Below are 13,389 nucleotides of genomic sequence, written 5' to 3' on the forward strand. Positions count from 1 at the left end.
GTGGTAATGTTGTTTGTTTTTTTTTTTGTCTGTCTTCTTTGAAGAAATGTCTGTTTAGGTCTTCTGCCCATTTTTGGATTGGTTTGATTTTTTGGTTATTGAGCTACATGAGCTGTTTGTATATTTTAGAGATTAATCCCTTGTCAGTTTTGTTTGCAAATATTTGCTAGTGTTTCATCATGATATTGATGCTTGTTTTGAGAAAAAAATCATTTTAAACATGTTAAATAAATGGCTTCCTTAATGCTATTATTTTTAGAAATCAATATTAAATTTTTGTCAAATACCTTTTGATCTCAAAGTGATCAGGTTTCACCCTCTGATTCACAGATATCATGAAATATAGTTAGAAGATTCATAATATTAAACCATCCTTCAATACTAAAAGAGAAAATGAAAAAATGACCTTGACTTCAAGCTCCTTGAGGATAGGATCTGTGTCTGAGTCACCTTTATCCCCTACTCTGGGTTCAACGACACCCATGCCTGCCCAGAGCGTACATCTGGCCAGGGAGACACAGAGCCAGAAAAGAAAAGCAGCAGCGCTAAGGGAAGCAGAGGGGAGGACCGATCCATCCGGCATGGAGGAGGTGATGTCAGAGATGGGCCTCCAAGACCAAGAAGGAGCTCTCAGGGCACAAGGGGAGGTGGCCGGCAGGCAGGGTGGTGAAGCGGTGGACAGTGTGGCCCAGGGGAATGGTGAGTGGTGGGCTGAGGATGTGGCTGCAGAGGTTGAATGGGCCAGGTGAGGAAGTGCCCTGAAATCCACAGCTGCACAGTGCTTTTTTGCACAGGCACAAATGGTCAGCCCTCAGGTGCTAAATGAATGGATGAAGAGACAAAAACAGGGAGGACAGGGGGCAGGGAATGCCCTTAATTCACAGCAGCAACAGAGCACGAACGTTGGAAGCTCCATCACAGGCACAGTCAGGGCCTTGCCTTGATGAATCAGAAGGGAGAGAACTCCCAGAAATGCACCCTGCGATGGGCAGGCCTCAGCTCTTGATTATCACCAAAAATGACGCCCCAGCCCAGCCCCAGAGAGACTTACCTCCCAGTGGGCTCCACCCAGGACAGAGGAGTGCACATCCACATCCAGCAGGCGCTCTGCGATCTGGCTGCGGAAACCGAAGTCCTGGAGATGGTGGAGATGGTGGAGACGGGGAGGTCAGCTCTCCCCCCCATCATGGTCAGTGCCCACTAGAGATCAGGGCCTCTCCTCCACTCCCACCTTCCAGAAAGACGCCTACTACGTGCCAGACACTGTGCCAAGCATTCCAATACCTACTCATTAATCTCATCTTTAAAATAACACCGGGCTTCTCTCGTGGCTCAGACAGTAAAGAGTCTGCCTGCAATGCAGGAGACCCAGGTTCGATCTGTGGGTCAGGAAGATCCCCTGGAGTAGAAAATGACAACCCACTCCAGCATTCTTGTCTGGAGAATCTTATAGACAGAGGAGCCTGGGGGGGCTACAGTCCACGGAGTTGCAAAGAGTAGGACATGGCGGAGTGACTAACACTTTCACTTTTCTTTTAATTTTTCCATACGGTTGAAATTTTTCATAATCAAATTACAGGGGAAGAAAGTAACCCTATGAGACTGTCCTCTTATTTTTATCTCACAGAGTAGGAAGCCGTTTGAGAGCCCATGTAACTTGCCCAAGGTCACGCATCTGTTAAGCAGCAGGACTGGGGGTCAGATGTGTCCTGGGCCGACTCCAGAGCCCAAGCTCTTTGCCTGACACGTGCTGCAAAGCATGTCACTTTCCAGCTGTCTCTCCCTGCTGGTGCCCAACAAGAGGCCTAAGTGCCCAGAAGACCTGTGGGCAGGTAGGAAACAGGGCTTGCCAGGCTCCTCCCAGCTGGATTCCCCTTCCCATACAGGTGCCCCTCTGGACAATGAGGATGAATCAGCACCGCTTTCTCCACTGGCTTCTCTTTAGGACGGGCAGCAAGGGCCCACGCAGGTGCCAGCTCCCCGCTTTCCTCTGGCTGCCACAGAGCCAGGACACCTCCCCCTCTGAACCCAGGAGCCCCACTGGGCTAGGTGATGGATTGCTATCCGACAGCACGCTAACAGGGACAGTTCTGTCATCAGCCCTGATGAATGGCAGGATGCCCAGCCAAGGTCTGGTCCTGCTGGCCATGGCTTCCTCCACCCACTCCCATAAAGAAGAAAAATGCTGACGGACACACTTCTCCACAGGGCAACTCCCTGAGAAGGGCCAGGGCCCTTGCTTCAGAGAGCTCTGTGGCACGGTGACTCTTCATGACGGTTTCTGCCAACAGTGACTTTGCCTCCCCTTCCTGGCTTGTGGGTTTTCTTTGTGGATGACATTTTCCTTTCAGCGTGAGTTCTACTCCACTCAATGCAGCTGCCATCTGGCTCCTTAAGCCCATGGCTCAGCAAGGGGCTTGAGCACACAGCCTCCTAATTCCTCTGCACCCCCTCGTATCACTGATCATCCCTGACCCTCTCCCACTAATCCCTTCCCTTTGATCTGCCTCCTCCAAACAGATGGAGTGTGGTTTCTAGAAGAAATGCTCTGCCAAAAAGCACCCCAGACTACTCCCCTTAGATACAAACCCGGCAAGTAAAGCCAGGATTCGGGAAGCCCAGTGGAAGGTGGAAGGGCTGGAACAAAGACACCATGGATGCTAGCATTCCAGAGCAGTCTTCACTTTGGAAATGACCACACCACAACACACTTCTTGGTCAGAGCCTGAGGGCTGGTCCTTCCTTGCCACAGTTCAGTGATCCCATAAACACATACACACACAGTCTCTACTCTCTTACACTCACACAATGCTCTTGTTAAGAGCCCAGAGCCATGATCTCTTATGATCTCACAGGCAGTTCAAGGAGCAGTAGTAGTAATAACAGCTATGCTTGTTTAATAGTCATATGCTAATGATGTATATACGCTTCACCCCACTTTCTTCTCACAAGAAACCTAAAAAGTAGGTAGTGTTATCCTTGGTAGGGCGAGCTGAGGAAACAGAGTTAGACAGGATCCAAGTTTTGAGTCCTAACTTCCCCACTTACAAGCTGTGAGATGCTCGGCAAGTTATTTAACCACAGTAACTCACATAGCCATGCTCTTTATCACTACTCTGCTGCACACCACACCCCCTCACCCCCATTTCAGACTGAGACTCACCAAGCCAAGGAAAGACTTGGGGTCAGAAGCAGCGGAGTCTGAGAGCTGTAGTTGCTTCACGTGTTCGCTGATCTCCGACTCCTGGGGAGACAGACACAGAGAAGTCACCGGAGCAGAAGACAGAGGGTCGTTATCAGTCTCCATGGCGCCCACACAGGGCTGAACCCAAACTGAAATCCACCTCCTCTGGAAAACCTGAAAGAGGCCTGTGGACCCTCCCATTCCCAGCCCCCAGCCCAGTAGGCTGGGCAGCCCACGGGCAACACACTGCACGTGGAGGGACAGCCAAGCGAAGCGGAGTGGGGGGTGGTTAGAAAGTCAGAGGTGGAGAAGTTTGATGTTCTCCTAGAAAAACATAATGAGAGCATCTTTTCCAGGAAGCAGTGAAAAGCTCTCTAATGAATTCCCTCACCATCCCCCTGGAGGAGGAGCAGGACTGAGGGCTGGAAAATGAAGACACCAAATGCTCTCACCCCTGGCTCCTACGTCTGTCCATCTGGGTCACTGGACCATCTTGCCAAGCAAGACTTCCTGTAACCTGACTGACCGGTGCTGGGGCAGGACACTCCCAAATGTGCCCCCCCTCCACCTCCCTCCATGCTTCCTCTCTTTATAGGAACATAGGATGCAACCAGGAATAACCCAAAACTGATGTCAAGAAGTAGGAGGGGGAGGTGGGAAATGGCGAGAGGAAGTAAGTGGGAGACCAGAAGAGCATGAATATCCCAGGAGGGTGCCCGTGGAAAAGCAAATGTCTGCTCTGAATTTCTAGTGCCAGCAGGTATGGAGTTTCATTCAGGATTTTACTGCCTGCTGGGTCTGGGCATATTTGTCACAATTAAGGGTTCTGGCTGATGCTGACAGCCCATTGCAGGGTCTGCAAATGAAGCTTCTGACTCAGTAATAAAGATGAAAAGAGAGAAACGTGCTCCGGGCTCAAGAGAGCAGAGAGGCCTGGAGCCAGCAACTGCCCTCGGGACCGAGTGACTTACTTCACTCGCCTCTGATCTGCTCTCTTTCGGGACAGAGGCCTCCTTCTTTGGCTCCTCAGCTGCCTCTTCCTTCCTGGAACCCTCCTCTCCTACGTTCACTGGGTTCTCTGGTTCCTTTCTTTTAGTGGCATTGGCAAGCTGATCACCTCCGGGGTCCACCACACTTCTGGATGTCCCAGGATCACTCTTCTCATTCTTTCCTTTTTCTGGGAGCCAACTTGCCTCTCTTCGCTGTTGCTCTTTGCCGTCAGCACTGCTCAGGCTGTTGTCTGCACCCTGGCTGAAGGGCTTGCCAGAAGTAAGGGGGCCGGCAATATCAGAATCAAGAGAAACGTCCTTCTCCTCTGGCTGGCTTGCTCTTGGAGACTCCTAGGGAGCAGCCAACCGCGTCAGAAGGGAAGACGTCAGGAATTAATGCAAGGAGTTTGGAGACTTGATAAGACAGAACTGCCATTGTTCCTTGATGCCTGCAGTTCTGAAACCAATGGTTATCCCATACCTGAAAAGCTTTTAAAAACAGACTCCTGGCTCCAGCCCAGATCCACTGACTCTGAACTTCACGTTGACCTGGATATACCCAACCTGATGCCCGTCCACTGAAGGGCTTGGAATCCAGTGCCCTGGACAGTGCCCAACTCCGCAACCACCCATCACATCCTCAAGTGATAAATCTGTCTTGTTCCAGTCCCACTGGCCAACCGTAAGACCGAAGGCTCAGAAGTCAATGTTTCTGATAATGATGACAGAGAGCCACATGAGAGAAAGGTCCAGAGCTTCTGTTTTTCATTTTTAAAAGGCAGCAGGAAAGTAAATAAATAAATAAAAAGGCAGCAGGGAAGAAAGATCGAGAGGGTGCCCCTCCTCCATAGCCGAGAGGGTAGCTCTCTCCCTAAAGCACCCACCCACCCCCACCAGGAGGCTACAGAAGCAGTCCAGGGGCCAGGCTCCTCTGTCGGAGGACTGTCCAGTAAGTGTTGTGGGCATGAGGTGCCAGATGGGGTGAGGGTAGGAGACTGATGGGGGAATGCCCACAGAGGGCACGGGAGGTGGGGGGAGGCCTGGGAACACAGGTCTGCGATCTGGGGCAGGAGAAAGGGAAGGCAGGGGCCCGAGTAGGAGCACCTTGGGCCACAGACCAGGTCTGAGACGGCCTCCAGCCCTGGGAAGAGCCCCGCAGTCACCAGGCAGAAATGGCCCTGCTCTGGGGCCTGCTGCACCACCAGCAGCTCCTTCAACAAGCCGAGCCTTGGCACGAGCTGGGGCAGATCAAAGGGTCAGGGGCTGCAGGCCGTCAATCCACCAAGGTCCCCTCTGTGGGTTCTCTTCAAAGGAGATGGGAGCAGCACCCCTCTACAGCTGCCCACCTTGCTTCTCACTCACAAACCCCATGGGAAAGACCTAGAGAAGAGACCTAGGAAAACGTTTAGAGCTGCCACAAGAAGAAAAGGAACCCCCACCCATGGAAACAGTCAGCAACCTCTTCTGGGCTCAAGCAAAGAAAATCTTCTCCCAGAAAACATCTGGCCTGACATTGAGCCATCAGTGTGAACAGCGACTTTTGAGACCTCCTGACCCCCAACTCTGGAGACTCCAACAAGAAGCCCAATGACCAGAGTCCAGAGGGCCAAGGAGAAGCCCCAAATCCAGCATTCACCCATGCCGTCTGTCTGTAAAAGATCCACTGAACCCAAAGCTGTGACCACCCACTGTGACCACCCACTGGCAGTCGACCAACAAGCCCACCCAAACTTTCCAAGGATGGTTAAGAGAGAGAAGCAGCAGGGTGCTTTCATAGCCCAGCTTCAGAGACAGAACACTCAGATTTCAAATCTTGGCTCCATGCTTCCAGGGACCTCGTGCAAACTAAATTTTCTGTGCCTCAGTTTCTTCCCCTAAAATGAGGGGTATCATAAAGCCTATCTCATAGGGTTGTTGGGAAGATTAAATGAGTTAACGCTCATTAAGTGAGTAAAGAGCAGAGAACTGTACCTGGACACTGCAAGCGCGCCATAAACGCTAACTCATTTTTTCGTGTGCTTATTTGGCTGTACCAGTCTTATGTGGCAGGCAGGATCTTTGATCTTCATTGCGGCATCCAAGATCTTTCTCAATTTTTTTTAATTGCAGCATGTAAACTCTTAGCTGCGGCAAGTGGGATCTCAGTTCCCTGACCAGGGATGGAACCCATGCCCCCTGCATTGGGAACACGTGGAGTCTTAGCCACTAGACCACCAGGGAGCTCCTGATACCTCATGTTTTATGATGAGGCCCACATGTTCATTCACTGAGCACCTTCTCAACCCTGCCGTGGGGATCCAAATACGAAGACCGATTCTGCCCTCAAGGAATTCAGCTGGGTCTGGAGAAAAGTGAAATGTCCCCGGTGGCCCTGGCTATGAGCTTTGACTGCCAGAAGCAAAAGACATGTGACACAGTGATGATGCTGTCATCAGTCCCCAGCCTGCGCTCAGGGAGGGAAGTGGAGGCTGAGCAGAGAAGGGGTGGGCTTCCCTCACGCCCTGGCAGCACCAAAGCACAGTGCCCTCCAGTGCTGCCCACCCTCCCAACACCCCAACTGCAGCATGGAGGAGATCCGCACAGTTAGCTCCTCCCTCCTCTGAGAGGCCTCTCCAGGGCAAGGCCAGGCCTCCTCACCTCGGTGTCCCCACAGTGGCCAGCTCTCAGCAGTGGCCAGCACGCAGTGACTGGTCGGGGGCTCACGGAGGATGTAGGTAAAGAAGATGTGGCACATGTATACAACGGACTCTTTATTACTCAGCCATAAAAAGGAATGAAACTGCGCCATCTGCAGAGACATGGATGGACCCAGAGACTGTTATACAGAGTGAAGTAAGTCAGAAAGAGAAAAACGGATAGTGTATATTGACGCATGTATGTAGAATCTAGAAAAAGGGTATAGGTAATCTTATTTGCAAAGCAGAAAGAGAGACAGACACAGAGAACAAATGTATGGATACCAAGGGGGGAGGGGGGTTGAGACTGACATATATACTCTGTTGATACTATGTAAAAACCAGGTAAGTAATGAGAACCTACCGTACAGCACACGGAACCGCAGCCTGCCGCCCAGCAGAGCTCGGGGCTCTCGGGGACCTGAATGGGACGCAAATCCAGAGGGAGGGAACCCATGTAAACACAGAGCGGATTCACTTTGCCTTATGGCAGAAACGAACACAACATCACAAAGCAACTATAATCCAACAAAAATTCATGAAAAGTCTTACGGAGAAGAAGAAGGTGGGGGTGTCTTGCGGGGAGTGAAAGGTGTCTGACTCAGCGAGCAGGACCAATCCGCCCTGGCCATGCTCATTTCCTGATGAAAGACAGGCAACAGACCTCTGACTGGAGGACAGAGAGGGTATCAGACCAAAAGTTCACATCTCCTCGAACGGCTCACAGCCCTTCTCACCCAGCCCTGCCTGCTCCTCTGAGGTCATCTCCAGTCACACACATCCTGCCTGTGAACAAACATCACGCTATCTCCCTGCTCTGCTGTGCGTATCCTTAACACACACACACAGAATCTACCCTGACAAGCTCCCACTGGTCCTGACAACATCACCTCTTCCAGGAAGCCTTCCTGAAATCAGCCTGCCCCATCCTTTTGCACAACCACTACTGTATTATAAAGGCTGACTTCCTTGTCTGTCACCCCTACCACATCAGCTCCCTAATATCCTCAGTGCTTCTAGCACATACAAGATGCTCAGTCAATGTTTGGGACTCGATTTTTAAAAATGATTAAGTGCATCAGCACAGAGAGAGGAGTTCCTACTCTGTAAAGTGGTATCTACTTTACAAAGGTATACAGAGATCAGATTATATTTGTCACGGTGGTTATGAGATGGAAAATAGCTAAATAAAAGTCAACTATGGATATTCAGGATGATGGAAAAACAAGTATGCTATCAAAAATCAGAGGACACCAGATCCACATGGAGATTCCCATTCTTACACATGAGAGAATACAGCCAGATGGCAAGAATGTCAGGCCCAGGCTATGCCACTCTCAAACCTTCAAAAGAAGAGTGTTCCATAACAGAGCTGAACCTATTCTGTCTATCTAAATAGTAAAATATTAAAACATGGCTAACATTAAAATAAATGAACTTGCATTCCCCATGCCCATGTCAACTAACTGCAATGACAGGGCGGGCAGAGGGACATCTTGCGGGGGAAGACGGCAGAGGCAGAGGCATCTGCTATGGATTATCCACAAGTGGATGAACGGGAGCTAAATGTCTGGAAAACCCAGCCAACTCCATGCTCCTCTCCACCGCTGCTCCTCATCCCATCTCGGGGCTCACGGTCTGAGGCCCCACCCAGGACGCACGCCCAGGCCCCTGTACATGGCCCCCTGCACCAGCGTCCTATGGGGTACCCGGGTGAGAACAGGGACACACCCCCAGCACAGCCCTACCCCCAGCTCAACCATGCTCATGCTCCTTCTGTCTCCTCCTGTCACAGCCCCTGGTCCTTGAGTGTCTCAAGGCACATTCCTGCTGTTTATTCCAAAAAGATCTTGCCATCTGCATGAAGGGGGGTGGGGGAGGGTGTAGGAGAGTGCCTGTAAGAATCGGTTCATGAATATTGAACATACCCCCCAAAAGCTCTGAGGTCTTCCATGCCGCAGTCCCCCTCCTGTGGCCCAGAACACAAAGGCAGGGGCCCTACGATCCACACGGGGGCTCAGGGGTGGGGAACGGGGGAGCTGAACACAACGTCCTTGCACTGATCCCATGCTGGGGAGACCCCCACCAAGCCAAACGTCAGTCTGGTTTCTTTCCCACGTCTCATTCCCACCCAGTCCGTCTCAGCTCTTTGCACTGCTCCCTGGTGATGTGGTTAGCGCTTTCCAATCACACTGACATCATCCTGTTATTTCTAAGCGCAGCTCCCTCCCTCCCCTTTGATCTGCTGATGGGCTTTTCACCAGCTCCACAAGGCCACCTGCTGCCTGCTCGCCTACCCTTCAGCCTTCCCTCTTTCACTCCCTTCCATTCTTAGTGTCTGTTCCAGGAACCTAACGCTTTTGATTCTGTAATAGACTAGAAATGGGTTTAAGCTGAAGGCAGGAGAGGAGGGGGAAGGAGAGAGAGAGGCATTCTTGCCATCCTACTGCCCTCTCATGGAATCATGAGCAAAGTGACTGTTCACAGTGAGACAGGGTAGAACAAACCATAGGATAAGCCCTCCATCTCAGGTAGGCAGCCCGAGATGCCCGAGATCTGGAAGAGGTAGGCAGTTCAGAGGACCGGGTCTACACTACTGCTGTTCAGTCACTAAGTCGTGTCTGACTCTTTGCAACCCCACGGAGCGGAGCCTGCCCGGCTCCTCTGTCCGTGGGATTCTCCAGGTAAGAATACTGTAGTGGGCTGCCATTCCCTTCTCCAGGGGATCTTCCTGACCCAAGGATCAAACCTGAGTCTCCTGCACTGCAGGCAGATTCTTTACCATCTGAGCCCTACCAATAAACTGGGACAAAAGCCATTTTAAAGGTTATGGCAATCAGAGACAGCTTTGTCTGTCCTGAAACTCCCGTTCATCCCCAACATGAACCTTCCCCACCACGAAAAGCCCCAGTTCCTGCCAGAGGCTAGAAAACAGGACTCCAACACTCCATGTGGCAAAAAGAATGAAATCTGCTGGGACGCTAGAGACAGAGGTGGGGAGTGTATGTAACACCTCCCACTCCAGACATTTTCTCCCCATCACACTGAGTTGCCTATTTATATTAAAGAGGTTATAAAAAAATGCGCTTAAAAACTCCCACTCCTTCAAAGAAACACATAAAGATCAGAAGGGAAGTGTCTGAAAATCCAGGACATGTCAAAGAAGAAAATCCCTTTTTTTGTTGACATTTATAATCAATTATAAAGTAAAAATAAACTCTTCCAAGTCATAGTACATTATGATTGGTCCATATGGGGATTTTCAATTCACCAGCTGAAGCAGGGACCAAGTATCTACTCTAGTTAGGACCTGGGAAAACCCAGGAAAGAAAGAAGCACAATGAGACCTGACAGCATATCCTCCGGTCCCAGCGTGGCTCACTCAGTCACTCACCTATCCATCCTCTCAAGAGAAAGTGAAAGTCACTCAGTTGTGTCCAAATCTTTGCAACCCCGTAGCCACAAGGCTCCTATGTCCATGGAATTCTCCAGGCCAGAATACTAGAGTGGGTAGCCATTTCCTTCTCCAAGGGATCTTCCTAACCCAGGGATCAAACCCAAGTCTCCTGCACTGCAGATGGATTCTTTACCGTCTAAGCCACCAGGGAAGCCCAAGAATACTGGAGTGGGTAGCCTATCCCTTCTCCAGTGGATCTTCCCAACCCCGGGATTGAACTGGGGTCTCCTGCACTGCAGGGGATTCTTCGCCAGTTCAGCTTCCAGGGAAGCCCTTCATCCTTTCAACTGCTCAGCAAAATACACCCATGTACTTCCTAAGTTCCACAGCAAGCCAGGTGATGGACACACAGACATGAACAGGCCAGAATCTTTACTCTCAATTTGCTCAGTCTCAGGGAGGCTGCCCTTTCTCCAAAAGCCAGTGAGTCCTCCTGACACCCTATTCCTACTCATGGTCATCCTTCCAGGCTCAGAACCTGAGCTACTGATTCCAACAGCATCGTAACATCTTAATGGCAGATGAGAACAAATAAAGTTATCATTCAAAAGCACCAAAGAGACAGAAGGCTATGGATTTAATGCCAACAGACCATGCCCCACTTGAAAGAAAGAGTTTCAAAGTATACCCAAATTAGGTTGATGACACTCAGAAAAAAGTGTCACATGTGACAGAAAGTGTCAAAGTCACAATCAAAGCATACATGATTGAGCAGAGTCAAAAACGGAGACAGTTTCTGAGGCAACAGAGACAGCTCAGGGACTCCTCAGGTGGCCCAGGGGTTAAGAATCCGCCTTCCAATGTAGGGGACATGGGTTCAAATCCTGGTTGGGGAACTAAGATCCCACATGTTGTGGGGCAACTATAAGCCTGCCTGCCACAACTAGAGAAACCGCTGCACACTGCCAAGAAGACCCAGCACAGCCAAAAGTGACTTGACAAAATAAAACCAGACAGCCTAAGTATAAAACGGGACCCACCTAACGGCTAGGGTGGGATCAGCTGAAAAAGCCCACCTGTATCTCAGGAAGTGAGTTTGAGCAACCTCCGGAAGATGGTGAAGGACAGTGAAGTCTGGCAAGCTGCAGTCCACGGGGGCAAAGAGTCAAACACAACTGAGAGACTCAACAGTACCCCAGGGGTCAACAAGCGTCCTCAACCGCAGCCAGTCTGGGACCTTCCCCTGGCTCTCGGAGAGAGCTGAAGACCATGAAGCAAAAGTCAGAAACAAGAAGAACGTGGAAAGGGATAAGGATATAACAACAGAAGACACTAAGGAAACAGTGAAATCTGTGATACACGCATTCTTGTTTCATTGGTCAGTTTTATGAGCGTTCTAATAAATGTGAGTGATCTCTTCATTTGAAAGTGTTTAAAGCCTTTAAGAGAATTTTCTGCTTTATGGAAAGTTTAACTGACCTGGCAATCGATATTTCAATGTCTGGGGAAATCTGAGTTGCTGACTTCATGATGTATTGGTTGTTTGAATACTTTGGGCACCGTTAGAGAAAGCTTAATTGTCAAAAAAAAAAATTACTAAATTAGACACTAGGCCAAGAAGAAACAGTAGGCAATGTGCCTTTTTCAGTAGAAAAATGCATTGGAGGTTTTAGCTATTACAATGACCTAATGAGTTTTAGGTTCTGCCTGTTCATTTTAAAGAACATTCTCGTGGGAGTGGAGGACGGACCGGGGAAAGAGACGAGAAGCAACACAACTGCTGGGGGCACAGCCTGGAAGCTCTTCCCATCCACATTCTGCGGTTCCCAGGCCGTGCGTCTTTGTTCAAGCTGTTCACTTGCCTAAAACATCCCTTCCACTCCCACGTCTAGAACTTAACTATTTCTCTTCAAGATCCAAGTTAAATGCCGTCTCTTCCAAGTTCTCCCTGATCTCTCAGCAGGTAGTTTCTCTCCCCTCTAAGGACTTCCCTGCTGGTCTGGTGGCTAAGACTCTGCTCTCCCAATGCAGGGGCCCCCATTCAATCTCTGGGCAGGGAACTAGATTCTGCATGCCTCAACTAAGACCTGGTGCAACCAAATAAATAAATTCTGAACAGTGTAGCAGTGCTAGAGCTCTTTACACACCCTCCCCTGCTTTAAAACTTCCTAAATATTCATTTATTCAACATATCCTGAAGGCTAACCAGAGGACCCAGCAACCTTCCTCTCTGACCGCACACTCCTGGAGGCCACCCTGGACCACACCTTACCAGTGTTCAGATCGCCCACAGGGTCCAGCACACGGCTGCCCCACAGCCAGCACTCAACAGATGTTAAGAATCCGGATGGCGGGACTTCCCTGGCTGTCCAGTGGCTAAGACTCCACATTCCCAATTCAGGGAGACCAGGTTTGATCCCTGGTTGGGAATTACATCCCACGTGCTGAAACTAAAGAGCCTGCATGCCACAATGAAGACTGAAGATCTTGAGTGTCACAACTAAGACCCAACACAGCAAAAAACAAAAATTTTTTAATTAAGAAAAAGAAAAAGAACCTGGATGGCATTACATTTTCATTCACACCCTCCGATGGCTCCCAACGCCTGTGTAATTCAGTCCCAAACTCTCAGCCAGCACTCAGGTCTTCCATGACCCAGCCCAACCCGCCTCCACAGCCCCACCTCCAGTCCTTTCCCACACGTGCCCGAGCTCCAGGTGAAAGCCTGGCCCTCGTCCTCCCCTCCTGCCTCTGCCCATTCAGTGCCCTGCAGCCGGCTCTCCCCCTCACCGCTCGCCTCTGCGCATGCAGTCATGCTACCGCTCTTCCTGGCTCACCTCAGGTGTCAGATTCTCACTGAAGCCTCCCCAAACAGACGGGACACCCCCGGATTCTGCCCGCCCCCCACCCACAGCACTGTGGTTTACTGTCTGGACAGCCTCCCTGCATTCTACTCTTGTGTTCTGATTACAGGGGTCCCTCCTTTATGAGACTATACACTCTTTGAGGGCGGGAATCGCAGCTAACTGAGGCTTGTACGGCTGAGAGTGAAGTGCCTCACACAGAAGTTGATAAATGGCGGTTATTTGATAAATGAGTGAATGGATGAATTCCTTTCCCGGCTTGTACTTCCCCCAACCCCAG

General features: G+C 50.3%; 1 protein-coding gene across 12 annotated transcripts in view; it reads right to left on the bottom strand.

The window, feature by feature from the left end:
• CEP164 (centrosomal protein 164) overlaps positions 1–13,389 on the bottom strand; it is a 71,060-nt gene that overhangs the window by 27,008 nt on the left and 30,663 nt on the right. For 11 of the 12 annotated variants that reach the window (XM_065944945.1, XM_065944940.1, XM_065944939.1 and 8 more), the window contains exons 8-10: positions 4,156–4,524; positions 3,164–3,244; positions 1,052–1,135 (exon numbers count right to left, since the gene is read on the bottom strand). In XM_065944945.1, the coding sequence (XP_065801017.1) occupies positions 1,052–1,135; positions 3,164–3,244; positions 4,156–4,524 (534 nt within the window). The remainder of the gene's footprint in view (positions 1–1,051; positions 1,136–3,163; positions 3,245–4,155; positions 4,525–13,389) is intronic. The other variant, XM_065944941.1, reaches the window with a different exon arrangement.

This window comes from Muntiacus reevesi, chromosome 9 (assembly GCF_963930625.1).
Source record: "Muntiacus reevesi chromosome 9, mMunRee1.1, whole genome shotgun sequence".
Lineage (NCBI taxonomy): Eukaryota > Metazoa > Chordata > Mammalia > Artiodactyla > Cervidae > Muntiacus > Muntiacus reevesi.